This window comes from Vidua macroura, chromosome 9 (genome assembly GCF_024509145.1).
Source record: "Vidua macroura isolate BioBank_ID:100142 chromosome 9, ASM2450914v1, whole genome shotgun sequence".
Lineage (NCBI taxonomy): Eukaryota > Metazoa > Chordata > Aves > Passeriformes > Viduidae > Vidua > Vidua macroura.
In genome coordinates, this window is record NC_071579.1 from 4,939,758 (window position 1) to 4,967,477 (window position 27,720).

The window sequence follows — 27,720 nt, forward strand, 5'->3', positions numbered from 1 at the left end:
GGAATCTGTAATTAACAGCAATACCTGATCCTCAGCATGCCAAAGTTAGGGTGGGCTTCAGTTATGAAACAAAGAAGGTGGGGAATGATGAAGGATATTACTGCTTAAAAAACCTTAAGGAAGCTGACAAAAGCTCAAAAGCTGGGAATTTATATGATCATAATGCAAAACAAGCAGAATGCCAGTCACTTTCCAGACCCTATGGTGATACCAGCAGACAGTGCTTCCAAAGTACATTCTTCTAGTGCAGATTTCTAGCTACAGAAATTACACTTTTCATCATGATACTCTTCTGTAACTTCCCAAGCTCCATCTAGGATCAAGGCACTCCCCTCCTCTTTCCCCCAGAAGGTCCACACATCCTTCTTTTGGAAGGGTCTGCCTGAAATTCAGTATTAAGAGCATGGGAGCAGGATGCTGCCTGAAGCTTTACACACTCAGTTATCTGTGACTGGGCTAGATGTGTTCAGTCCAAGCAGCCAGGGTAGCAAATACAGAATTGTCCTTTGCCCAAACAATTCAGAAAGGGGGGATAGGGGAGATCAGAAAAGAGCTAGGATTTTTAGAATTGGTTCCTTCTTCTCATGATTTTTTTCTGAGGATACAGTAGGGTACTAACTGCTGCCATGAATCAGTACCTGTGAATGACTCTAAAGCCTGTTTAGCAGTAGGTCAGAGTCTGACTACTTTCTGTCTGCTTGGACAGAAGAAAAATTCATCTCCGTGTTTCAGGCACTGAGACTTACTCTGCTTTCTGGCATTGCAGGCTGGAAGTGGAACCCACCAGACCGACCTTCCTTTGCTGAGACCCACCAGGCTTTTGAAACCATGTTCCATGACTCGAGCATCTCAGAGGGTGAGAGCTGCTGTTGTTTTCTTCCTGAAACAGCACTGGAGGTTATCCCTAGAGTGCTGTGTTTCATGGATGGGCCCTTAAGGCTCATCTGCTGGCAGTGGGGTTGAAATGGGAGCTTCATTCCTTATTCTTTTAGCCATAATTGGGATAAATACATTTTCTTACTTGTTTCACAAATACTGAATCAACTTCAGACATGTTCCAGTGCAAGGAACAGTGTCATTTCATTTGAGCAGTAAATGCCAAAGAGCTGATTTAAAGAATATTGTCTCCTCTATCAGAGGAAATCTCTTGTTTTCCAGGCTGAAGAGTGAGGAATAGTAAGTGATGGAGAGAAAGATGCGTGCCTATCACAGTCCCTTGCTGACTGCAGCAATTAGGTCATGAAATATTATTCTACCAGCCTCCACTTTTAAAAAAGTGTGCTTTAATCTCTGGATTTTCTGCTTAGCTACTTCTAGGAGCAAATCTGTGCAGCTCAAGTCTGAAATATAATCTACCAGGAGGTAAATACTGGTGAGAAATGTGATACTATTCATCAGACAAGAAGAAATGTCAGAGCATTTTGCTCAATTTTTAAATTAAATATGCAGCTGATCCATCAACTTCCCTACTACAGAGAAAACACACCAAATGGAATTTTACCAGTGAGGATCTATAATAGACACATCCAGTGGCCACACAAATGCCAAGCTGGGTGTGGCCAGGAGGTTGTGGGGTTTTTTTCTGTATTTGTTTTCTTTTTCTTTTTGTTAACCTATTGTTGACATGTAATTTTCATTTCTTCATCTAGAGAGATGCAGTGCTTTGCCTCAAGCAAAGCAACTTAGACCCAAATTCCAGGGAGGGCAAAACTTTGGGGGTGCATCAGTAGGACGCACCTTGACTGAAAACAGGCAAATGCATGCAGTGCTGCCTTTAGCTCTTGAGCAGCCTTTAATAGACCCCTTGTACAGATCCTACCACTGCTTTTTTTTTTTTTTTTTGGTTGAATTGATAAAAATGTAAATGAGTTTGAAATGGTTAGGAAAAATGTCTGACCCTGAATAGCTCTAGATCTGAACAAAGATTAAATCCATAAATTATGTATTTCTCAGTCATGGATCTCTTCCTGCCAGTCTGTGTTTCCAGCAAAGACTCGGGTTTTTTTATTTTCCTCTTCCTTTGCTAGTCTCTGTTTTGATTATTCCATATTTTTCCTTACAGAGGTAGCAGAGGAGCTTGGAAGAACAGCCTTGTCCTCATCCATCATTCCTTACCTGCCCCGCTTACCCATGCTTCCCTCCAAAACAAGAACACTGAAGAAACAGGCAGAGAACAAGGAGAACATTGAAGGAACACAGGACACTGTGGAGCACTCAGCATCCAGCTCAGCACCAGGTGTGGGCACAGGGTGTAAATTCTCAGAGAAACAAAGAGCAATGTGACCATGGGCATGCTTTGTGCTGCTGTGATAATTATTTACTAGCAAATAGAAAATACTGTAGTTTTTTCAGTGTTCTTTTAGTAAATCCCATTGTATTTTTTCTTTCAAATTCAGTTTTGCTACTCTTTTTTAAGGGACAGCTTCAAAACGAAATACAGCAATAGATTTCCTCCTATACATAGGGTATTTGGAAAGGAGCAGAAAATTACAGGAAAAGAGCTAAAAGTGAAAGAAAAGAGCAACTCTTTTCTGATCTCTCTCCAAAGTGGCCTCCTCAGTACAGACAACAGACAAGTCACATACAGAAATGAAAGAAAGTAAAGAAAAAATAAAATGCAAGTGCTCGCTTCTTCCCTCATTATATCTCTGCAGCACCTGGGCAGGTAAATACACCAGGCCTATAAAACCCAGTGCAGGTCAGGGAGGTGAAAATGGAATTAGATTGTCCAGATTGACACCTGTTTCTCCTGCCCAGGTTTCTTCAGAAGCACACAGCCAACAGGCGGGTCCCCCGCGCTGCCCCGCAAGCAGAGGGACAAGTCCCCCAGCAGCCTCCTGGAGGATGCCAAAGAGACCATGTTCACCAGGGACAGGAAAGGGGGCTTCTTCAGCTCCTTCATGAAGAAGAGGAATGCTCCCACGCCTCCCAAGCGCAGCAGCTCCTTCCGGGAGATGGAGAACCAGCCTCATAAGAAATATGAGCTGACGGGTAACTTTTCCTCTGTTGCTTCCTTGCAGCACGTGGACGGGTTCTCCTTTGCTCCCGCACAGCAGGACACGAGCCTGACTCCCCCCAAGTGCTACGGAGGGGGCTTTGTACAGAGGACCTTCTACAGCGAGGAGGGCACTGGGCCCAGCAATGCTGGGGCTGTGAGCACTGGTGGAGGGTGGTCGGGCATCACTGGCTTCTTCACGCCACGCCTGATTAAAAAGACGCTGGGTTTACGAGCAGGAAAACCCACTGGCAATGAAGAAGCTTCAAAGCCTTTTCCAAGGTCAAACTCTACATCTTCCATGTCCTCAGGGCTTCCAGAACAGGATAGGATGGCAATGACCCTTCCCAGAAATTCCCAGAGGTCAAAAATTCAGCTGGAACGGACTGTATCCACCTCCTCCCAGCCCGATGAGAGCACAGAGAGGGCCAGTGACCTGATTCCCAAAAGGTTTGAAGAAGGCCCTGCTTTGACCAGAGAGAGACCAAAAGCAAAACTCTTGCCAAGGGGTGCCACAGCACTCCCTTTTCGAACTCCCTCCATGTCAGAAGAAAAGGAGGGTCCAGGGCTAGTGGCAGCTCCTAAGGGCAAGGAAAAAAACAGTGGCCCACGACAAGGAGCCCTTGAGGATGGCGAGAGGCCGGGGTGGTCATCTCCAGTAAAGGCTGCAGCAATACTTCCAACCACTCATAACCACAAAGTGCCAGTCCTAATCTCACCCACTCTAAAACACACTCCAGCAGACGTGCAGCTCATTGGCACAGACTCTCAGGGTAATAAATTTAAGCTCTTATCTGAGCATCAGGTCACTTCTTCTGGCGACAGGGACCGGCCCAGACGGGTAAAACCAAAGTGTGCTCCACCTCCACCACCGGTGATGCGGCTCCTCCAGCAGCCAGCTGCCTGCTCGGATGCAGCAGAAGAGCTGAGCGGCGTGGCGGGAGCGCAGCACGGACTGGAATCCAATGAAGGGAGTAAGAAGGCAGCAGCAGCACCTGTTGGTGGAAAATCTGGGAGGCCCGTGATGCCTCCGCCCCAAGTGCCTCTGTCATCGTCTTCCACCTCCCCAGTGAAAATGGCCAATGGCACGGCCGGCACCAAGGTAGCGCTGAGAAAGACCAAACAGGCGGCTGAGAAAATCCCCGCAGACAAGATCAGCAAGGAGGCACTGCTGGAGTGCGCGGGTCTCCTCTCAAGCGCCATCGCCGAGCCCACGCCCAACAGCCAGCTGGTGGACACGGGGCACCAGCTGCTGGATTACTGCTCAGGCTACGTGGACTGCATCCCGCACACGCGCAACAAATTTGCCTTCCGGGAAGCCGTGAGCAAACTGGAACTCAGCCTGCAGGAGCTGCAGGTGTCCTCGACAGCTGCTGGCATCCATGGGGCGAGCCCCGTCCTTAATAACTTATTGTCATGTGTCCAAGAAATCAGTGATGTGGTGCAGAGGTAGCTACTGTCAATCTGGGTAAGAGAAACACACACGGGGAGGGAGGGACTGTTTTTCTGTACTGATGCTTTCAAAAGGAAAGACTGATACTTGAGTATGTGAAGTACCTCAGATCACTGAGTTCTCCTCACGTTTACAGGTTCATCTCAAAAAATTGGGGATGGAGAGGATAGATTAAAGCTGTAAGGGGCAGAATATCAAAGATCTGTCCCCACCTAGTCAGGCTGATCTGCTTGGTATGGCAAGGGAAAGAAAGTTCCTTCTCCTCCCCTACAGAGGCAGGAGAACCCATGGCAGGTTCTCCCTCTGGGCAGGATGGTGGTGACAGCCAGAATCCTGGGGTGGCTGCAGCTGTCTGGCAGAGCAGCCGGAGCAGCTTGGGAGGGGGGTCATGTACAGCTGGGGAAAAGGTCTAATGCACTGACAGTATTCAGAGCTGCTGGAGGTGGATGCACTGGTCTGGATGGCTTAACTTCCACAGCACTGTTGCTGCTGTAATGAGAACTGCAAGATTAGTTAATATATGAAACTGTCCCCTTTCCCTCCTGTCCACCTCATCCACCATGTTCTCATTGTCATTGTATTGGAAGTGTCAGGGATACTGGGCATACTTACCACTGGAATTCCCCCTTCCCACCACACAGCCTTCACTCAGCTGATACCTATTTCTAGTGGTCTAGCACAGGTGCTGCTTGATGGTCATTTTTGAGTAGTTTGGGGCTCTTGCAGAACCTGCCAGTGTTGTTGGTGGGGTGGGTGGGTTCTTCCTTTTTTTTAAGTTCTAGATTGTTTTAAACTTGTTACCAGGTTGACTGCCCAGTTCAGTTTGATCACTGTGAGGACCCATGGTAGGTAAGGCAGAGCCTCTGCTCTGCCCCCCTGGCTGTTCTCCACATTCCTTTAGCAGTCACAGCACTGCAGGGCCAGCTGGAGAACCAGAAAGTACAGCCCAGCCTGCCCACCATATGTCCTTACTGCTGCAGGATTCCCTGGACCTGTCCCTAACCCTTCACACTACCAGATTCCTGGGATTTGTTCTGGTGTTTACCTGTCTCACAGGCTTCCAGCTTCTCTACATCCCAAGGTGATAAAGTATGGCAGCACACAGGAAACACCAGAGGTATCTCCATTTATTTATTCCTGTATTTTAAAGGCTAGACCAGAATCCTGTGCTGTGGTGTAGGGAATGTGCCCATAACTTGTGCACTTCTGTGCCTGAGGTGTGGCAACAAAAAGCTGTGGCTCTGCCTTGAAGGGTTCCCACTGGGTCTCTAATGCCTTCTAACAACCCCAGAATGAGAGCAGCTGAGTGGTTTGCATTGTCATTCTTGGTTCTTGTGCTGTTTGCAGACTGTTGTGGCCTCAAAAAGCTGGTCTGTGTCTATGCACAACTCCCCAAGGTGTAAATGTAGGAAGAGCTCAGTTGCTGGTTTGTGAAAGGAAAGGAAACAGGCCTGAAACCTGGCTCCAAATACAGCTTACCTGCATGCTGCTGCTCACTTCACACTGCTGCTGATAGAGGATCTCACTTGCTTTGCACCTTAAGTCTTTTTTTTTTTTGGCTGAAATGCTTTCTAAACTTGTTTTTCAAGTGTGGCTGTGCTGCCTTTAGTCTGAGCATTTCGAGTGGAGCTGTGGCACAGGTGTGACTTTAGAAGGTGGGCACTTTGTTTCTGTCTAGAAGCACATGTTGGTGCTTGGAAGCAGGCTGGGTGTCTCAGCAAGTGTCCCTGTTTTTTCCACAGAGCATAGTGAGACAGGCCTGGAAAAATCTTTAGAAATGGGCTGAGAATCCTCATTTCATTACTGGTCTGAGCTAAGCAAAGTTGTTTCAGGGTGTGTGGCGGCACAGCAGAGGAGCAGCACATGAGGTACAATGGACCAATGAGCTTCTGTAGCCCAGTAAGTGAAGTGGTGAGGGGGAAAAAGAACCAAGCAACCCCTGGTGCTGGCAAGTCCTGATCCCCTGCAGCCCTCAGGGCTGTCCCAAGGCTCTTCCACAGGCAGAGCACCAACCCCTAATCTCCTAGACTTTACTGAGGGCTTTTGTGGTTTACCTTATCTCTTTCAGTCATCTTCATGGAAGGTGTGCATCCAAACTGACTGCCTTTGGAAAGGTGACCTGCAAAGGGAAGGTGGCTTGTGGCATTGCTTCACATGGCCTGTCAAACAATCAGAAGGATTTAGAAGGTGGGGGGGCTCTCTTTTCTTCAGGGCAGAAGGATAGGTCTTGCTTACCCTGGCAGGCCATCACATGGTTCCATGATTGTACTGCTGCTCAGCCTGGGACAAAGGGGCTGGAACTGAAGGGATTCCAGGGGAAAGGAATCTTAACCAGAACATTTTAAAGTTTTGCCCAATTCTGATGAGTATTTTGAAAGAAACTTTTTTTTTTTCCCCTAAATGCCAGTCTTCCAGAAAAGCTGCAGCAAAAGTGGTAGAATAGCAACATGGAATTTCTAACTACTAGAACTACTAGAACTCCCCTCTTGCAGCCCTTTCTGAAGAAAGCACCTGTGTCCCAATGAACACTGTGGGCCGTCCCCACTTCCTTTCAGGTGCCCCATTTTCTCCTTGCCACCGCAGCAGGAGATGGGCAGTGGGACAGGGCAGCATCCAACTGCTTTTCCAGAGTCACAGAATGGCTGAGGTTGGAGGGTACTTTGGAGGTCACCTGGTCCAAACACTCCTCCCAAGCAGGGCCACCAAGAGTCACCTGTGAGGACCATGTCCAGGCAGCTTTTGGGCATCTCCAAGCACAGAGACTCTACAACCCCTGTGCCCAATACAGGAGCCCCTTTAGTGCTGACCCCTCCTGTGGTGCAAAATCAAAGGCCGGTGGAATTTGGGGATTTGCCTGTTGTCATGGGAAGGGTTTTCCCTGCCCTTACCTATCATCTAACATCAGGTAGGCACATTGTGGCAGAGGCAGTGCTGACTTGACAGGGTTTCTTTTCCCCCTAAAGTGGAGGCTGCAGAATTGCTGGGACTTCTGCTGCCCTGGAGCAGATTCCCAAACTGCAATGTTCCCCTGCCCTCTGGCAGGATAGCAAGAGGAATCTGGGAAAGCTGGTTCTGCTGTAAATTACCATCCAGTTGTCCTTCCTTCCACTGCTGCTTCTGAAACTTTTACCATTCCCTCTCCCTTTAGCTAGGTCTGCCTTTCTCTTCAGCCTTAAAGGTCTCCACTGTGGCCAGTTCTCTGTTTTCAGCCTGGCACCAGACGTGCAAAGGAATGTGTGGGTGCTGACACCCCATTATTTGTCTCAGTGAAGAGCACTTCATGCTCCATGGTTTGGGGAGGGGACAAGGCAGAAGTCCTGTTATTTCTTCCCCTCAGCACTGTCAGACAGATGTGGGGGCACAGCTGGAGCTGGGCTCTCTCTCTTGCACTGCTGTGGGCCAGAATTTAAAGCAGTTGTCTTTGCCATGGGAATGGCACCCACGGGCCTGGTACCGCCAAGCACAAAGCACAGAGTGAGCTCAGGGGGCCACATTCTCTTCCTACCATTGTGGGAATTAGCTGACTCACAGGTGCAATTCTCTCTTCTTCCTGCACTGTACACCCTTAACCCAAGTGGTGCACTTGATTTAGTCATGTTCTTCATTAGTGTGGGCAGGGGTGAAGCTGAGCTAGGAGTCGGGGTCTTGGGACTGCATCAGCTTCAGCAGTGGGAAAGGGGAATTGAAGGGAGCAGCGTTGCTGATGCAGAACAAGCAGGGAGGGAGAGAGGAAGGTTTTGCTTGTCCTCCTCAGGATTTTCTCCTGGGTGCCACTGGCCCTGTGTCTGTGAACCATGGCCAAACACGAAGGCTGACATCTGTCAGTGTGTTTTTGCAGGAGTTGTGGGGCACAGGGAACCAAACCCCACAGTGGAGACAGGGCAGCCCCTCCCCACCAGGCAGAGGTGTGGGGTGGGTTACACTGCAGCCACAGAGCAGTCCCAACCCTCATGTCCTACACTTACCTGAGGCAGGCTTTTCCTCCAGGGCATCCACAGCACTGACAGGCACCAGTGACTCCACAGAATGGTGGTTAGAAAGCCATCAGGCTGCTGCCTTCTCTGTGACACAGCTCAGCCCTGCTGCTCACCAGGAGCTGGCAGGGAGACTTAAAGGTAACTGCAGCACATGTGGAAACCTCCCAGGGCACTGTCCAGCACGGTGGTTGCTGGGGTGGTGCTGCACATCCCTGGAGTGTGGAACAAAGCCCTCAGCCCATTCTCTGGTAGCAGGCCACAGGAGGTTCTGGGACACTGACTCGTTTCTCACAGCTCCAGGCTAAGCAATGTCTGTACCAAAGGAGGTCGTTCTTCCCCATGTGTCTGTTGTGCACGGGAGGCGGAGCCTGCTTGGCTCACATGGCACTGTTTGTGTTAGTAGTGAACTCGCTGAGGGCAGGAATGGATTGAAATGAATCACGTTAATCACCATCACTCTTAGCAGTGTTGTCAACTGTTTTTGTTTTTTAATTGTTACTGTAATATATTTTGGTTGTTTTTCTAATTTAATTCTCTCACTATCGTCTGACTGTGAACTGCGAACAGTGTTAAACGTGATGTAAATAAGGCCCTTGGAAGGGCCTCTTTGCCTGTCGTTCCACAAAGTTTTGCCAATTAGCATTTTGTTTTAAATAAAGGTTGCAATATTTTATTGGCAAAAACCACTTGAGTAGATGCTGGGTGGTTTTTTTTTCCCTTAATGAATATTTGAAGCTGTTCAGTCCTAACCAGAAGCTCTTGAATTTGGGTAGAAAAAATTGTTAAAAAGAGAAACAATTTAATTCCACCAGGTTGCAAGAAAATCAGTATCTTTATTTATGCAGTATCTATTTAGAACCAAACTGTTGCCCTGGCACGGTAAGAGAGCAGCTCTTGCTGTTGTGGGCCTGGTCAGAGCTGACCCAAATGTGACACACATGCTCGTGATCCAGCGGAGTGCAGCTCTTGCCTTGCCCTCCTCAATGTCTCCACCACCTCCCTCAGCTGAACACTTCTTGACATTTAGAAAAAATCCCGGGTTATCCTGGCTTGCACACACAACCTTTTGGCTACTAACCTTCAGCACACAGCTTGCTGAACTTTCTGCCCAGGTGCCCAAACACACACCCAGTTGTGTCCTGTGAGGCAGCAGCCTCCCTGCCCCAGCTGGCGGCGACGCCCCGATGGTTCCCAGGTTTCTGACACCTGAGATTAACCATAAACCAAGTCTCAGAAATGCCTGATCCTGGCACAGCCCAAAGGTCCATTCCACACAGCAGGGCTAAGCCACCTGCACTAGCTGAGCAGTGGGAGAGCAGCTGGCTCATCTCCGCCTTGGACTGTGAAGCCTCCTGAGATAACAGAGCCAGCATGACTGGAGGGAAGCAGGGACTCAAAGTCTGCAGGGCTCGGACGTGTCTGCCTGGTCAATCTTTCCCAGAGGTCACACTGCTCAGCACTGGCACCGCAAAATTGGTCAGAGCTTAAAATAGATCAAAGGTCCCTTCGTGGGGGTGGCTGGGAAGCCCAGCCCTGTCCTTGACAGGGGATGTTTCACTCCTTGCCAGCACAGCCCCGTTGGAAGGGAGTTTTGACCCAGAGGTCACAGAGTGATTCCTGTAACACTGATGAAATTTTTTGGAGCTGCTGCAACACACTTATCACCTGGCGAGTACCCGACAGCAAACAGCCCCTTGTGATAATACTAATAATAATAATAATAATAATAATAATAATAATAATAATAATAATGCTGATACCAGCCAAAAAGCCACAGCATGAAATGTACTGAAGAGAAAAACAAAAAAAGGAAAAAAAACAAGCTTTTACTGCATCCATGAAAACTCACGTTCAGCTGCAGCCTGATGCTTCAGCTACCATCCTCCTCGCCTGCCCTTCACCTTTGGGCAGAAGAGTTCTCTTCCGTTTTTTGGTTTCGCAGTGAAGGAAACGGGCTCTTCACCAACCTGCTTAGTAAAATAACTGCAGCAGAAGTTCCCCTCATCCCCGCAGCTGCTTCCATACAACAGAAGAAGTGGACACTCCAAGGTGAGAGCTATGGATTTGGCATCTCCAGAGGAAATTATTCAGTCTTTTTCTCCCTGCACAGACTACGATCCTGGCCCGTGGGTCCCTGAGCAGCAGACACCGTAGACAGGCATGAGAGCAACAGAGGGAAAAAACTCAACTCCAGCAAAAGAGTTCTGGGTGATCTAGTAAAATGACAGAGAAAAATGGGGATGGGGATGTGGCTTCGGCCACACTGTCCCAACAGAACCAGCCTGTCCAAGCCCTCCCTTCTCCACACAGCAACAAACCAAGAACTTGGACATTCCCAGTCCCCACTCACATGGAACAGCATCTGTCAGCAGAACCACATCACCCCTCCAGCTAAAATAAGGGACTTAGAACATCAGACAGGCTCCAAAAGCAGCCAAGCACAGGCTGTCCCCATATTCCAGGAGTAAGGGATGCACCTCCTTCGCTGCAACAGCTCTGGGAGTAATGGGGAGTTTAAGTCTCTGGTAAGTCCCTGTGCAAGTGCCTGGCTGGGTCATCTGCCTCTGACCCTGTGTCAAGAGAGCAGCTCCTAGAGTTCTCCAAGAGTGCAGAACCAACTTCAGCACAGGTCTGGTCCCCCTGGTGTTCAAGGAAGGAAATAATTTATGCGCTGGGGCACGGATTTGCAGCCCTGTGCAGAGAAAAGCTTCTCCTCTTTGGGGACAAACACCATCATCTGGGCCACCTGGTCGAGCGTTGCCTCGGTGTAGGGAAGCCCACGGGCCAGGAAGGCATCCCGTGCACAGAGCTTCACGTGGTGATACTCCAGAGGCAGGAACGGCACCACGAAATCAATCAGGTTCTCTCTGAGGAGCTGGCTGTGGGCATAACTGTTCTCTGGAGCAGAGCACAAGACAAGGCAAACTCAGAAGCTTCACCTGAGAGCACGATCCCTCTGTGAGGCCAGGCTTGGCTCCAAGGGGCTCATCCAGTGGGACCCACTTGTACAGAGCTGCTCAGCACTCTGAGCACAGAGCATCTCTAAGAGTCACACCAAGAGATGCCTGGAGCCCCAGAGAAGCCTCAGCAGTGCCCTGTGAGGTTGAGCTACCTCTTGCCCCCAGCCATTTTTAGGGCTGAAGGGGGCCTGAAGGCCTCTTGTCTCAGAGACCAAGGATGGGGCTCTTATTATCAACAACCGTGGGCTGGGGTGGAGCGAGGGCTTGTTCCCCCAGGCACAGCCCTGTGTGGCACATGGTGCATGGGACACTGCAGAGGGGCAGCCTTGCAGGCAGCCTGCCCACAGCCCCCCCGAGCAAGCCCAGCTCTTACCTGCAGCCTCCTGTAGCTCCAGCCGCAGCCGCTGCTCCAGGAGCTCCAAGGAGATCTCCTCCCGTGCCCGGCCGGCTCGCCAGAAGTCCAGGGCCACCTCATTGATGGTGTTGCCACCAAGATTGCTGTGGACACAAGGAAGTCACTCAAGATTTCCCCCAGAGGTGAACTGCTGAGAGCTGCCAGCACCTTCCCTGCAGACAGGCCCCAGCAGTTCTGTTGGCAACAAAGGATTTGCTGTCTAGGATCAGCACATGGACAGCCAGCCTTCTTCCCAAAGAGCCCTTTCCATAGGTATCCATGCAGCTGTCTGCCATCCTGCCAGCTCAGACCCAGGGGCAGCAGAGTCCTCCATCTCCCTCAGTCCCCTGTCCTGGCTTGGGAAGCCATCAACCTCGCAGGTGACACTTGGCTCTACACCAAACGTTGAACAAACCACCACAAAGTCCAGGTTAAAGGGCAGAGCACATGGCAGGAATCCCACTGGAAGTAAAGGTCCAGGGCAGGGATTCAAGTGGCAGCTGAGGACTTGGCAAAGCTCCCACCTAAGGGCTCTTCTGAACACCTATGGGAGCAGCTCTGTGGTGGGGTTTGCAAGATTCTAGCAGCTGTTGAGGGTCCCAGGACAGCCCTACACCTTGGAAAGCAGGTCCAGGAAAAGTGTCCCCCCTCCCCAGGCACTGGTGAGGGGCTTGCCCCCAGCCTTGAATGCCTTGGGAAACTGGGAACCAGTGGAGGCAGAGCTTGTGTGGGTGGGAGGCAGAGAGGCAGGGGGAGGCACAGATCTTGCATCCCATCCTCATGTCAGAGGCTCTGGACCCCAAATGGAAGGCAGGGAAAATTAGAAAGCCGCCACTGTTTCCCACCATGCCCCACCCCTTGTCAGGGAGAAAACAGCTTGTACTGATCCTGCTCCCAACCCAAACAGCCCCTTTTGGCTGGACAGGCAGCCAGTCCTACCCCATCTGTAGGACCGTGCCAGTGTCACAGGAGCCCTGAGGCAGAGCCATCCCTCCTAAAGCAGGTCAGTGTCACACACTGCCACCAGGAATGATGGAAGCCCTGGGATTACACACTGTTCAAGGCACCCTGCTCCCCTCTGCTTGCTGACACAGTGTCCATTCCTGACCTTCATGGCTTGCCAAGCAGGACACCAGGTCAGCCCCATGCAGCTGGCAGCACGTCCACCCCGTGCTGAGCAACAGGGCAGGACCTGCCCCTTCCACCACGGCTCCTTACACGCAGGAGGGACCAGAGTGTGGCGAGTTCCATGGGCACTGACTGGGCACACAGACAGGTCCTCCACAGGCAGGGAAACCTCTCTGAGGGAACCACCAAGCTTGGAGGTTGGAACACTTGCCTGGATGGTGGGAGGTGGAAGAGGAATGCTCTGCTCACCTCCAACCACTGGGAACAGCTTATGCCAGAGCCAAGCTCAAGGTTGCAATTCCTAAACTGAAGTGGGACCAAGATGCTTTTGGGGCACTTTAGTCAGATGCTTGCCTCACATCCTGGTTTTGAGATGCCCCATTTCTCCCTCCAGCTGCATCCCACACAGAGACAGTGCTGGGGTGCACATGTGCCTAACTCCTGGGAAAGGAACCAACTAAACCAGGCTGTGCTGATGCCAGGATCAGCCTCACAGCACCTCAGTCTGCAGCCACAGCCAGGCACTGGGAACTCTCCAGCTCCTAACAGTGCATGGGAACTTCCAACCAAGACCTTCAGCCCCAGCTCAGCTCCCTGGAGGGTGACATCTGCTCAGCTGGGCAGGGTGACACTTTGTTAACTTACTGTGCTTCCCTGCCTCCAAATCTAGACTCTGGCTCAGATGTCCCAACTCAGCTGGACCTCAGCTCCTCCTGCAGATGCCTTGTTCCCAGGGAGGATGCCCAGCATCCATAGGTAAAACTGAACATGGAGGCAACCACCACGAGGGAACAAAGCATCTGTGTCCTCCCCTGCATTACACACCTCTGGGGATAAACACCATTAATTGGTTCCTCCCCATCCCTTCAGGGGACCAGAAATGACCTGAGGAAGACGAAGATGGATCTCTGCTGATCCACCTGGCCCTTGCTGCCGTGTTGAGCCATGAAGGGCTTGATGGCATCCAGGAGGTTGGAGTGCAGCTTCTCAGCCTCGTCGAAGATGAGCAGGGCCTGCCTGCAGCGCTGCAGGGTCTCGCTGATCTGCCTCTGCAGCTGGGCCTGCACAGCGGCAGCGAGGAGAGTCAGGAGCCCCCGGGCTGCTCTGGGATCACCCAGCCAGGCATCACAGCTGCTCCATCTCCTCCCACCCAGCAGGACAGGGCAGAGAACAGGAAAAGCAAAGGCAGGAAGATGAGTGAGGTGAGGTAGATTAGTTTAGGAAGTGAAGGAAAGAGGAAAGAAAGACATCAAGTGATGCAAAGGCAGCCACCCATCCTGCCACAAACAGACTGATGCCCAGCCAGTCTCTGAGCAATGGCTTCCTGCCCCTAAACCCCCCTCCTTGCAGCTTTTACTCCTGAGCATGGCAGTAAATGACATGGAATATCCCTTTGGCACTAGGACTCAGCTCTTTGGTGTGTCCCAAACTTCTTGTACTGACCTCAGGGGCTGAGTGGGAGAGGGGTGGAGGCCTTGAGGCTGCACAAGCACTGCTCAGCAGTAACCAGCCAGTGCTGTGGGATGTAGTTTCACTCACAAACCCAAGGCACAGCCCCACATGGGCTGCTGGGAAGGACATGAACTCCAGCCCAGTTCACTGGACCATCTTGTGTTGTTGGCTCTCACCTTGTAGGAGTCCATGTAGTTGTGATGTGGGAAGTGGAGGAGGGACACGAACACCCTGACACAGTCACTCCTCAGCCCGTCCCGGTACAGGTGACTGGCCACCATCCGAGCCACAAAGTTCTTCCCTGTGCCAGACCAGCCATGGAAGGACAGGACCAGAGCCTTGCGGGGCCGTGGGTTCTGCAGGAACCCCTGCACCGCCTGCACCACCACATCCTTAGCCAGGTGCTGCCCATGGAGCTGCCCACTGAAGTCTGCCTCCAGCCCTGCACAGAGAGAGCATGAGCTCAGCCTCCACCTGCCAGGACAGCTACTGCAGGTGGGAGTAAGAGGAGAAAACGTGGCAGGGCTGCCTGGCCAAGAGGACTGTGAAGTGACATTAAAGCCACAGGCTGCCTGTGCCCTGCCTACATCAGCCTCTGGCCCCAAAAAGACACAAATCTTCCACCAACTCCTTTTTTTCTTTAGGAAAAGGCAGAGATGCTTGGCAGCTGCAGAGAGCACCAATGCCCAAAGGCCCTCCCAAGCTCCCAGCACAGGGTTTGCATACCAGGAATCTCAGGGACAGCAAAACACAAAGACATCTACTCATGGCTTACACACAGGTAAGTGTGCCCTCCCGACCTAGGGCAGGCTTCTGGGCCAGTTTGGATCCCACTATATGTGCCTGGAAGCTCTGGGATGCAGGCAGGGCTCGTGGCAAGCTGGAGCAGATATGCTGTGCAGTAAGGAACAAATTATCTTTGGCCTCAGAACTTCAGAAGGGACACAGGACTGAGCTCAGCTTCACCCTCCCACAGCTCAGCACCCTACCCAGAAAAGCCCTTTACTAACATCACTTTGTAGAACACACTTTAACAGGAAAAAAGCCCCAAAACAAGCCACACAAGCACTACAGCCCTACCTGTGATGTTGTTGATTATCCTGCAGTCTCCTGTCTCACAGCACTTGCCAAAACTGCAATACCAGGCAGAGAGGATCTCCAGGTAATCCTGGCCCACCAGAGGAAAGCCCCAGCCTGGAAACGAGAGCAGAAAGGTGCCAGGAAAGGCTTTTTTACGTTTTGGGCTTAGCTGAGTCCTATTACAGCAATCTTCTCTCAGGTGCACGCACTCAGCCATGTCCCTGCGGGCAGCCCTGGCTGTGCGGAGGGACAATGAGCTCGGAACCGGCAGCAGCCGGTTCGAGAGGGCTCCAATGCCCAAGAAGTGCAAGAGCACTCCCCTCATCCCGGGGAATGCCAAGGAGGGAGATGCCCGGGGCAGGAACCCTCGGGAAGGAAGGGCAGCGCCACAGGAACCGGGGCCACAGCAGGGTGTCCGGACCTGCTGCTCCTTCCTGGGCACGGGAGAGGGAGAGAACAGAGCGAGGTGCTTACCTGGGATGGGACTGGCCTCTCGCTCTTCTTGCTGTTTCTCCTCCTCCTCGCAGCCCTCCTGCCACACCTTGCACGCCAGGTACTGCCAATACTGCTTGGAGAGAGCACTCACAGCTCCCAGATGTTTCTTCACGGTTTCGTACCTCACCCTGCCCCAGGGTCCCCCCTCCGGGACGGCTCCCTGCTCCTCTGCCCAGGGCGCCCGGGGCGGTGGCGTTGTCCCGGGGCTGCCCGAGCCGCCCAGGAGCAGCAGCAGCACCAGCACGCAGCAGCTGAGCCCGCGGGGAGCCGGGAGCCTGGCCTGGCCCATGGCAGCGATGCGGGCCCCGGGAATGGAGCGGGCCCCGGGAATGGAGCGGGCCCGGCCCGGCTCCGCTGGGACCCGCAGCCCGGCCCGGCCCGAGCTGATCTCACTTCCTGAGGCGTCGCTGGGCAGCAGCCGCGGGCGGTGCCGGCCCCAGCCAGACGCGGCTTCCCTGTCGCCGTCCCAGCCACGGGGACGTGACAAAAGCCGAGCCCGTGGCCGAGCAGAGGCTCCGAGCCCGCCCCGCGCCCGGCCGGCCCTGGCTGGGAGGGGAAGGAGCTGGGGAGAGCGCCGGGGAGGCTCCCGGACACCCCCGCAGAGCTGCGGCACCACAACGAGCGCCTGGGGACGCGAATAATCTGGTTTTTAAAGTAGCCCAGGCTCGGCCGAGGTTTTGCAGCCACGGACGCAAGAGCAAATGGCAGCTGTTCGTCGGTGTCTTTTCAAAGGGAACACAAAAATAAGAGGCGAAGAAATAAAAACAAGGGAGCAGCGGGGGAGCAGCATGGCTGTTCAAGCTGCGTTTGCTGCCTGTTATCCTGATATCCTAACTGAGACCAAGGCCAAAATGCTTTGGAAATGGAAAGGATTTCAAGGTTATCCCACATGCTCAGAAAAAGTAAAAAATAAAAGTAAGAAGGATCATAAATAGAATTAATCCAGCCTGGTCCGGGTGGATGCAGCCCAGGCGTGGAGCAGAGTGCATCACCATCTACAGGTGCCTGGAAATATTACACAGCAGCATTTCACATACCGGGAGTAGCAAACCGGCCCCTTCAGCTACAAAAACAGTGAGGCTGAAACCTGAACACCACTGGCTACAATTTAAATAGAACTAAAAATCGTGCATTAAAGAAATAAATTAAAACTCAAACTTGCGGTATTCATAGCAAAATAAACTGCTGTCAGCCTTCCTGAAAACTAGTTGAGGCACCTCAAGCATTTATGCAGATATATAAAAAAATGGATAGCTGAAACATTCAAACTTTGCCCACCAAGGATAACTGCTCTAGTTGAAAAGGGTTTATTAAAAGGGACAAATGCTGTAAAAAAATAGATGGTTATGTGTTTCAAAAATTTGAAGGATAAATTGACTCTCCAACACTGCACCAGATCATGGTATAACTCCTGGGGATGTCAGCCTTGCCCAAGTGCAGCACATAGTAAAAGCCAGAAGGAAAAACAGTTCTTTAGGCACAGGATGCCCAGAGAAGCTGTGTCTGCCCCAGCCCTGGAAGTGTCCAAGGCCAGGCTGGGCCTTGGAGCAACCTGGTCTCGTGGAAGATGTCCCTGCTTATGGCAAGGGCTTGGAAGCACATGGTTTTTTTCCTTCCTTTGCTGAAACCCAAACTGCAGTTTGCTGATCTTGAGGTGAGGCTGGCAGCAGAGGCAGCTGCAGGGACCTGCACAGCCTTAGAGTTGATGGGAGGATGCTCAGCTTGTCACTCACAGCTGGTTATTCCCAGCAGTCGGTCCTGGTGAGCAGCAAGCACCTGATTAAGGCTCCACCACCTCGGCTCAGCTCAGCTCAGGTGCCATCTGAAGAGAAAACAGCACCACAAGACATGGTGGTGGCTTATTCCACACCCCAATGCAGCTCGGGAGAAGCAAACACTCAGAGGGAACCTCACAATCCAGAATTTAATTTACAGGCTCTCCAGGGAAATGCCATGCACCCATCTTTTAGTTTTTAAATAAAAGGAAGATCTAGAATAAAGGGTATGAGAGGAGTCCTTTCCCCTCCTTCCTTTTCCCCCCACAAAATTCCTATCTATCCCCAGTCTTTTAAAAATATTGAGATTCTACAAAGAACAAATCACCAGTCCCACACTTGGGATATATGAACTAAGAACTTATTTTCCTAATTTTTAGATAAAAAAAAAAATAGAGGGAAAGATTTGGGGACTTCAGGGAAAGTGCTTACTTTCAACCCCCTTTGGTTCTCCATTGGCTCAAAGTTGTTTGTGGTAATTCTTTTGTAAAACTACATTCATTACATAATCAGAAACACTAAAATCTCCCAGTTATACAAATTCTCACTCTGTTACTATGGCAAACCACTCCAAAAATACAGAGCAGCAGCACAACAAAGTGCTTGGAACAACAGCTCTCAACTGCCAGTTTCTGCCTGTCAGACCTTAAAAGCATCTGTAGCTGTTGAACTGTTCATACACAAGCAAGAATCCTGTCCTGCTCCCTGAGCAAACTGGCACCTCAAAAATAGAGATGGAGGAAAGGAAAAGTTACTGTCAGCACACAATGCTAGGAAACAAAAAAACCCCCAGAATATCCTCCCCCACAAAACCCTCAAAATAACCCCCAGAAAGCAGTTCTTGCAGAATTCAACAATGCTGAAATCTGAAGTTTCAAGTGAGAAACTTTAGTTTAAAGAAAAACACATTTCACACCACCAGTTGATGCTACAGAGCAGGTCAAAGATCCCTGAATTCAGAAGTACTTCACCTCCTGCCTCTGAAACACTCCCTGTTGGGGCATTAAGAAAAACTCTGCTGCAGCCCAAGTAAAGCTCAGCTCCCAGGGAGAGCAGTGACCTGCCCATCCCAATAAAAGCTCAGCAAAGGCAGCCACAAGCACTTGCCAGCTCTACAGCCACCCCTCACAACCCCTCACAACCCAGTTCCACGGAACCAGCTCCTGGGACACTGCCAAGGGCTCAGCTCACGTGCCCAGCAGATGCAGGGCCACGGGATACATGGGCAGACGACCACCTCAATCTAGGAGTGTTTTATTTCTGTAACCCTTTGGGACACTCTCGTTACCTACAAGGTTCTGGCAAACAAGCTGCATTTTTTAGATATACATGACTGGAGTAAATGCCATTGACAACCATTAGCAGAGGAGTAACTGGGAGACAGCAGCAGCAAAACACTTCACACATTCAGCCCACCACATGTTGGAACTCGAGAGAGACAGGGGAGGGAGGGAGAGACTTAGGCAATCCATCAATGTTGCTTTATTAAAATCGTTATTCACACAATGTTGCTTTATGTGGGATCTGACCCCAGGGTATAGGAGTAGAAAGTCCTGATTGCATTCTGTTTGCTTATTAGCAACTCCATTTGTGCAGTAGCTCCCAGGGGCCTCCTCTGGTACATCCTCGAGGGGGGTCTGTTTCCAGCATCCTGCTCCAGCTGCTGCAGTAAATAAATTACCTTCTTAATAAATTAGTACTTTTGAGTTGAAGTTTGTTTGGCAAGACACACTCCAGTTCATCAGCTGCTGGAAGAAGAGCTGACTCGAGTGTCTCCTCCCTCTGATGGCTGACTTGGGAAGGAGGAGGTAAATAGCAGATGGCTGATGAGGCTCTTTAATTAGTTCTTGATTTGTGTGCTTCCAGTGCTCTGATGTCATTGATAACCATGACACAACCAGTGTGTAACATCTGGGGCCAGTGGGTGACACGTGCACAGTGAACAAGAATCAGAAGGTGTCTGGAAAACCTCCTCCACAGAGCACCTGCCTTGCAAACAGTGTTATTCTTCAGATTCAAGCAGACCCTGTTGGTACGTGGATGCTGCTCATTTCCTTTGCAATGGTTACAATTTAAAATCTCTCAGGGTTCTGTGTTCAAGCAGAACGACCATCACTGCCAAAAGGGCAGAAATTGTCACAAGGCCAAAACCAGATCTTCCTGATTTTGGTTTAAGAGAGGAATTTATTTTTCTTTCCTGATGCAGAACACCAACCTCCAGTAGTGTTTACAGCAACCAGAAACATCAATATCACAAATAAAAAAAACAATCCCAAAAAACAACCATTTCTTGCTTCCTTCTATTGATAATGCTGGACTTCATGCCCTTTGTCCACAAGTAAACCAAAATAAACCAATACCCTGCTTTCAATCTTTAACATTTATACTGGGAAAAAACACATCCCCAGGTTCCATCTGACAGCAAAAGCTTTAGCTTAGAGCAATATGTAAGTCCTCAACACTAATTTAATTTCAAAGACTGAAAGATCTTTTTTGGAGCCATTAAATCAAATGTAAATATCAAGAGTGATCATATAGAAATCAAATATTAAATTTTGGTAGATCCCTCCCAAAACATTAAGAACTCATGTTTAAGCTCAAAGAGAAGAATATGCTTTTAGAAATGCTACAAGCCACCAATCATGTACTTCACTATCTCCTCTTTGGGTAAGTAATCTGAAATTTCCTGGGAAACATCTTAAACCAGCACTTGCTCCTGCCCCACAGGCACCACCCACAGCTTCTAAATCATGTTCTGTTATCAGGTGATAGAGGCACGAGCTTCAGTGTCCTCAAAGCTGGCTGTGTGTCACCATCCTGACTAAGAACTCCAGTAACTCACTCCAGATCCCATCCCATCATCTCACTGCTCTATGGCATCTATGACTCTGGCCAAGTCCAGAAGAGAGCAAGAATAACACAGAATTCAGTCTCAGGTAAACAGTCAGATTCTACTTTCAAGATACTCTGCTCATGCAATGAGAAAAAGACTTCAAGAAAATAAACCAATGCCTGCATTTTTCAGATAAACTCTCTCCCTGACACCTCCTGGATCAGGTGTGGCCAAGGTGCAAGAACAGAAAACAGCTCTTTACCTGCCTGCCACACTGCAGTCAGAGAAATCCCGACAGGAAAATCAAGGAAAAGGGCTCAAACTGACATTTTGGTGCTCTTGCTCTCAAGTTCAGTAACCTGTAATCACTTGGGGAAGGGAGCTCCTTCCTTACGTTAAGGACCATGCTGGCTGAACACTGATGCAAAGCTGTTCAATTTGGAAATAGTGATGAAGCTGTTTCTCTTCTGGAGACACAAGTGAGACCTGCACCAAGGTGATCAGTTCTATGACACAAACTCATTGGCAGCACAGGTTGCAGTGCTGAATGACAACAGGACTAGCATGAGTGCTGCAAAGCCTGCCCTGAGAAGCAACCTTTCTCTATCTATGGCAAAACCATTAATGAGGACTCCAGGATGACCATCCCAGACAGAACATTGCAGTGGAGGTTGCAGGAAGCAACTGGGGAAGGCAGAAAACCTCCTGGAAGAGGTCACAGCTTCTGAGCTCAGCCACAGCCAAACCAGGTGAACATGGGACCCCAACACTGGTGTTCCCAGAAAGCAGTGCTGAGCTGGTCACAGGGAGCAGCAGAAAGCTCTCTCAGGTGAGACGAAAAAGACAGACCACAGCTCAGGGCTGTCTGCACACCTCAGGTTACTGCTGGTGACTGGGGAAGTCCAGCAAACACCTCTTCCCCCAGTCCCACATGCCCAGAGGCTCCACAGCACTCAGGGCTCACAGTAAAGCAGTAAAGCCTGACCTCGCTACACAGAACTGCTTCCAAGGACAGATTCTGTCCTCCTCAGCTACAAGAGAATAAACATTTGGTTATAAAGGACACAGGACTGCAAGGATATTTTCTCTACTCAGACCTTGCCAGATTAATTAAAAAAAAAATGACAAGACACATGGAAACTTACTATAACCCCTTAATTATCAAGTGCTGTATAACCACCCTGTCCTCTCCCAGATCTCCAACCCTGTGGATAAACCTTTGATAGAACTTCAGCAAAAACACTGAAGCATTATCACATAGAAGGCAGCCCCCTTTCCCAGCCTTTTATCAAGGAAAAGCCAAGTGAGCAGCAGAAATCCCCTCTCCCACCCCTCAGACAATCAGAAGAACATCCCACCCCTGGCGGGGGTGGCACAACTCTTCAGTCCAATAGTTATTTTATTCACCCCTGATTGTTCTCTAAAGAAGCAGTAAAATGCCCAACCAGCTCAGAGCTGATTGTGTACAACCCTGAATCAGATGAACTCGCCAGAGTATAAGGGGAAGAGAAGGGGAGGGGACTGTACTGTTCATCTCTGTTCATCCCCTCCAGATCCAGTCCACAAAGGAGTTCTGTATTCCACACGCTGCACAAGCACCCAGAGCCATTTTTATCCAGCGCAACGCCCACTGCCGGCAATGGACATGCTACAGTGGCCACGATGCCACCACGGGGGCTGAGCCATCCCAGGCCTCCTTCCCACCTCTCACTGATGCCAGCCCAAGGAAAAAGCTAGTGTCACTTCCCTTCCTCTGGCTCGGCAGCTTTCCTGTTCATGTCAGTCCATCTTGGCCACAGCCCTTCTGAACTGATTGTGCTGTTTTTCTATCACTTTTTTGTTTGTTTATTTTTTAGAAAAGGAGTTTCATCTCGTGTTCTGCTACGATTACAAATGAGACAGAGTCATCCTGTCTTCCACCAGCACAACATCTGGTCCAAATTGGTCTGTGCACTGCTTCACTGTAGCCAGGATGCTGAGGAGCCGCTGGTCCAGGGCATCCAGGTGAGGGGTGGAGAGCACAGGTGAGATGGGGTCATGCAACATGGCAGTTTTTAAGGCAGACTTCAGGACTCCGTTCTTCAGGTAATTCAGCCTGTTCCAGGTAGAAACCCGGATGCTGCAAAAGAAGCAAACACACATCACCACACCAGGGTCCTGCTGCATCCCACTGGGAATACCAGCTCATCAAGAATGGAGACTCATTGCAGAAGTGGGTTTGGGATAGCAGGGTCCATGTGGAACTACATCACAGACAGGATCTAATGAAACTTGAAAGTTAAAGGTGATGAAGAATCAATCTGGTGTGACATAACTGATGTTACACAGGAACACTTCCAGCTGAGATCACAGAAGGTCTTCAGTCCTGAGGCCTCCCAGACACAGTTTGGGAAGGAAAGAAAAAGAAGGGAAATGAACAAATTCAAACAAAGGTCACCTCAGGAAGAGCATCACTGACCAATAATGAATCACAAAGGACAAAAGGCAGTTGACCAAACTTCAAAGAAAGAGAACACAGCAGTGACCTTTCCTCTTCACTGGCCACTGAGCTGGTTCATGTCAGCCCATCTCAACTCTCGTGTTCTGTGAAGTCTCTTGGGATTCTCCCCTAAATCCTTCAGGGCCAAATCTTTAGCACCGCTGGTCTAAACTCTTGGGTTTGATGGCTTCTAATAAAACCAGCAAAATAAGCAAGTGTTGTAACAAACCTACAGTTAAAACAACTATGCTAATTAATTCTTATATGGCATTTGCCTGGTACCAGAAAGAAGGAAAATCTGAAAAGCAGGAAATTGCAAAGTCTCTTACAGAGATAAACTTCTCCTCTGGTTGTATTTGGAGGAATCAAGATGACAAAGACTCCAGAAGAATCACAATAAAGCACAAAATTAAACATACGTTTAACATTAATGTAGGAAAACGAAAGAATTTAAAAGTTCTTTAACTGCTCTCCATATGACTTTTAAAAGGATTTGCAGAATATAGGCCAGGTGTACTGCAACATGCAGGGAGCTGTGCTTAGTGCAAGCAAGATGAGAGCTCAGGCTTTCTGCAAAGGTCCCAGGTTTCAAAGGTCCCAGAGAACTTGGAAGACAGAACCTTTCAAGGACAAGCTTCACAGACAAGCTCCATCTGGAAGGCTTGAAGGAATTCATATTGAAGTATCAGAGTCAGGAAATTGATATCTCAGTGTTTTTTGTCATGGAGATTTTCACAGAATCCCAGAACGGCTTGGACTGGAAGGGACCTTAAAGAAATCTCATTCCACTCCCCCCTGCCATGGGCAGGGACACCTTCCACTAGATCAAGTTGTTCCAGGCCCTGTCCAACCTGGCCTTGGACATTTCCAGAGATGGGGCAGCCACAGCTTCTCTGGGCAACCTGTGCCAGGGCCTCCTCATAGGGAAGAATTTCTTCCCAATATCCCATCTAACTCTGTCCTCTGTCAGTGTGAAGTCATTCCCCCTTGTCCTGTCACTGCAGGCCCTTGTCCCAAGTCCCTCTCCAGCTCTCTTGGAGCCCCTTTAGACATTGGAAGAGGCTCTGAGGTCTCCTCAGGGCCTTCTCTTCTCCAGGTTGAACACCCCAGCTCTCAGGCTGTTCCAGAGGAGAGGTATTCCAGCCCTTGGAGCATCTATTTCCTAATGAGAAGTAGCAATGGCCTGGTAAGAGAGTGGACACAGAACAGAAATCAAAAAGTCACAGCCTCTGAAAATAACACCACAGCTCACAAGGCCAAAGCAGAAACAAAACTCTAAAAAGAAACAACAAATTTTACTTGAGAGGAGCCCCCTGAGCAGGGCTGCAGTTTTCTTTAGAAACCATGTTTGAAATGATTGAATTGCCATCCTTCACTGCTGTCAGGGAGAACTCAAGCTGGGATGTGAACATTGATTTGTCAGAAGCTGGATGGGGACAGCTGCAGATGCTAAGTGCCTGTCACACTGACTCTGTGCATAGAGCTGAACCAGCGACCTGGAGGTGAGAACACTTTCTGCAGCTAAACCTCTGCCTTCATGAAAATGGATTCCTCAGCTTCTTGGGCAGTGACCAACCGTCAAACAGACAATATCTCAAAAAAGTACAGCACTGTGGACCCGAGCAAACCTTTTCAGGTTGCCAGAAGGCTCCCAAGTTAATGATACTGCAAACCTAAGGACAGCAATTACATAAGTAAAGTGAGCAGCACCTCTGTGTTTCACTTACATGCAGCACTGATAGAGAGGAGCTAAGATGCTTCTTTCATCCAGGGCAGGGTTTCCAAAGCTGAAAAGCAAAATGAAAACCAAGTGAACCAGCTGAACTCCTAAGGTTGTTCTCAACATAAAGAGCTTTGTAAAGAATTCAGAGAAATCAGTACTAGGCAATTTCATGCTCCAAGAGATCAAATCCTTTAAATTAAAATATAAACAGGCCATAACCAGTCACAGATATAACTTTCATCAGCATCAGCTAAGCAGGTAAACAGAAGCAGCACAGTATACCCAGGTCTTTATCAGACCAAGACACCTTAGAAAGGCATTTCAGAGGAGTTTAGAAATGATGCAGGGGTAAGGAATAACTGGTATTCTGGGCATGCAGAATGGGAGCTTTGCCTATCTGACACAGCTGGGCAGGGAAGGAATCAAACAGCAGCAACAGTTTACTAACAAGGTGATCAACAAACATTTCAAGCCAGAAGGCTTCCATAGTATTTCAAGCTTCATCTAAACATATGCTGGATTTATTTTTCATAGTTTCATCTTCCTCACAATACTGTTTCCAACTAAGAACTTTCCCCTCAATAAAGATAAGTTGCTGTAGGGGCCTGGCATTATGCTGCCCAAATAATTCTGTTATTTGTAGCTTTAAAACTAAATAAGCTCCAGGGAAGTGGTCATGGCACCAAGGAGTATCTGCTCTTACTCACATGCTTTAGTTTTAGGTAGCCCTGTAGGAAACAAGGAGTTGGGGTCAATGATCCTTATGGGTCCCTTCCAAATTGAGTTCTACCATGGTTCTATGAAAAACTGTCCCCTACCCATTATTTCAAAGGAGCTGAAAGTAATTTAAAATTTTAATATAAATAAATTACTTAAATTTTCAAGAAAACAATTTACTGTCAGCCTGCAAAGCCCCACCAAAAAAATTTTCATAATGCCATAGGAAAGTACCATAACAAAAGGAGTTGACCATCAAACCCCATATTCACTTCCAATGACTAATCCATTACCTTCCTTCCTCCTAGCACATTGTCAGTGAGGAACAGAAAGAGCATTTTTGCCAAATTCACCTAAAGCAGCAGTAATTAAGCAGTCCAAGGTGGAATGCATCCTGCTGTCATACTGGAGTATTACTGAACAGGCTGATGACAGGAAGGATGGATGAAAAAATGGAAGGAATCCACTATACAAAAGATAAGTGGGAAAAGAAAGGTAACTCCAAGCCTTCCAAGGATCTCCAAGGTCTCAAGTGCTGTGTACACTTGGTACAAGTGGTGTGCAAAGCCAGAGCAGAGCCTGCCATAGGAACTGCTGGTTCTTCACAGAAGGGATACTCACTTCCATTGCACATAGGAGTGCCCACCAGAAAAATATATCATCCAGAATTGCTGGACTAAATTATGAGAAAGGCAAGTAGATGACCTTTATGGTTTTAAGAAAAATTAATCAAATTGTTATGATTTAAATAAGGGTGTGTCTTCAATATGATTTTTAACCTAAACTATAGTGGACAACATACAAAAAAACTATAGCAAGGACAGAAGAACTCATATTCTAAACACATTTTTAAAACATTTTTGTTCAGGTAAGAATTAATGTCCACATTTAGAACATCATCATTTTTGTGTTTGGTATCATTTCTACCTCTATTCTAACCTTTTAACCTTTCAAAGCCAGAGTAGGTATATCCAGAAGGCAGGGAATGCCAAATTATTCAGAAACACATTTTAGAAAGATCTGTTTTTATTAAAGCACTCACTTATACTGACTGGCGATAAATAAAAAAGCCAAAGTTTTCAATCTTCCCTTAATTAAAAGCCTAAAAGGAAAGGGTATTTCTGGGGATAGGAGGAGAGACTTGAGCAAACGTTTGAAAGTTGCTTTTGGAAATACTGTGTTAATTGGGGAGTTTCGTAGCTTGAGTAGGACTTTGCCAAGACAGAAGAGTATCTAGAGCACAGGGTAGAATCTTAAAGAGTCCTGGAATGGTTTGGGTTGGAAGAGCTGGGTTAAAGCTCATCTTGTTCCACCACCCTGCCATAGGCAGGGACACCTCCCACTAGACCAGGTTGCTCCAAGCCCCATCCAACCTGTCCTTGGACACTTCCAGGGATGGGGCAGCCACAGCTTCTCTGAGCAACCTGTGTCAGGGCCTCCCCACCCTCAGAGGGAAGAATTGCTTCTACTATCTCATCTAAACCCACTTTCTTTCAGTTTGAATCCATTCCCCCTTGTCCTGTCAGCACCACAGCCTTTGAAGGGTTGAAGGACCCTAAGATTTGGTGAGTAATTTCTGATAAAAAGGAAAGACTATTTAAAAAGATATTAAAGAATAAATTAGAGAGAGAGAGAAAACAGAGAGAGACAGAGCAAATAAATGTGTGCCCTTGCACTCACCACTGCCAGGCCACCAGGACTGTGCCCAGGCTCACCTTTTGGCATTGTCCAGCAGGATGAGCATGCTGGCTCCCTCATCATCCTGGAAACTCTCGTAGTGGTGCCGGTCGGCGTTGCCAATCAGGTAGTCAAAGATGGCCGTGTCGATGATGTCGAGCAGGCGCGGGCCCGAGTCGTACGGGGACGTTTTCTTCACAGCGTCGCAGTAGCTCTCGTCATACTCCCACCTGCAGCCAGAGAGGAACCAAGCAGCCCTTCAGGGAACCACCCCTGCACAGCAACAGCAGCTACAGCTGCCCTCAGTCACCTTCGTGTGCACCAAGAAAGGGGAGCAGCCCAGGCCAAACAAAGAAGGAAGAGCGGGACAACAGTGTTTCATGAGAAGAGTAAACCCTGCATTAACATCCCAGCCTATGGAGCAAGCTGTAGTTTCAGTTCAAAGACACACAAAGATCATCTTCCTACAGAAAACAAAGTCAGTGTTTGCTTCCTCATCACTCCACAGTGGCCAGGCTATGTTATGGGAAAATTACTGCCATGCCTTGCCTCCAACTTCCCAAGGAACACTTCAGTACTGTG

At 49.1% G+C, this 27,720-nt stretch overlaps 3 protein-coding genes across 7 annotated transcripts in view; 1 reads left to right on the forward strand and 2 right to left on the reverse strand.

Moving 5' to 3' along the window:
* The window catches only part of ABL2 (ABL proto-oncogene 2, non-receptor tyrosine kinase), a 42,323-nt gene extending 33,212 nt beyond the window's left edge, over nucleotides 1-9,111 (forward strand). The window contains exons 9-12 of one of the 3 annotated variants that reach the window (XM_053984644.1): nucleotides 767-856; nucleotides 2,063-2,236; nucleotides 2,549-2,665; nucleotides 2,758-9,111. In XM_053984644.1, coding sequence (XP_053840619.1) covers nucleotides 767-856; nucleotides 2,063-2,236; nucleotides 2,549-2,665; nucleotides 2,758-4,448 — 2,072 coding nt within the window. In that variant the 3' untranslated portion in view covers nucleotides 4,449-9,111. The remainder of the gene's footprint in view (nucleotides 1-766; nucleotides 857-2,062; nucleotides 2,237-2,548; nucleotides 2,666-2,757) is intronic. The other 2 variants (XM_053984646.1, XM_053984645.1) reach the window with 2 other exon arrangements.
* Nucleotides 9,112-9,234: 123 nt separating this feature from the next.
* On the reverse strand, nucleotides 9,235-16,644 carry TOR3A (torsin family 3 member A). 2 transcript variants are annotated; one of them, XM_053984648.1, is made up of 6 exons: nucleotides 15,914-16,644; nucleotides 15,440-15,553; nucleotides 14,536-14,801; nucleotides 13,793-13,968; nucleotides 11,759-11,883; nucleotides 9,235-10,638 (listed from the first exon to the last, which is right to left on the reverse strand). In XM_053984648.1, exons 1-6 carry the CDS (start codon nucleotides 16,221-16,223, stop codon nucleotides 10,610-10,612), a joined length of 1,020 nt encoding a protein of 339 aa, XP_053840623.1. In that variant the 5' UTR covers nucleotides 16,224-16,644; the 3' UTR covers nucleotides 9,235-10,609. The 2 variants fall into 2 exon arrangements, with proteins under 2 accessions (XP_053840623.1, XP_053840622.1); XM_053984647.1 differs by having other exon boundaries at nucleotides 9,235-11,323; nucleotides 15,914-16,639.
* A 612-nt stretch (nucleotides 16,645-17,256) lies between these two features.
* Nucleotides 17,257-27,720, reverse strand: part of FAM20B (FAM20B glycosaminoglycan xylosylkinase) — a 28,646-nt gene continuing 18,182 nt past the window's right edge. Inside the window, exons 6-8 of one of the 2 annotated variants that reach the window (XM_053985310.1) lie at nucleotides 27,177-27,368; nucleotides 24,749-24,808; nucleotides 17,257-17,756 (exon numbers count right to left, since the gene is read on the reverse strand). In XM_053985310.1, the coding sequence (XP_053841285.1) occupies nucleotides 17,741-17,756; nucleotides 24,749-24,808; nucleotides 27,177-27,368 (268 nt within the window). In that variant the 3' untranslated portion in view covers nucleotides 17,257-17,740. Of the gene's footprint in view, nucleotides 17,757-19,175; nucleotides 22,662-24,748; nucleotides 24,809-27,176; nucleotides 27,369-27,720 lie in introns of those variants that run through there. The other variant, XM_053985309.1, reaches the window with a different exon arrangement.

Bases quoted from the DNA above. Each gene is read 5' to 3' on its own strand.
- TOR3A (XM_053984647.1), bottom strand. From the start codon at position 16,223: ATGGGCCAGGCCAGGCTCCCGGCTCCCCGCGGGCTCAGCTGCTGCGTG. The intron at 15,554-15,913 runs GTAAGCACCTCG...TCTCGTTTCCAG, and splicing joins AGAGGCCAGTCCCATCCCAG to GCTGGGGCTTTCCTCTGGTG. The intron at 11,324-11,758 runs GTAAGAGCTGGG...GCTCTGCTCCAG, and splicing joins GGAGCTACAGGAGGCTGCAG to AGAACAGTTATGCCCACAGC.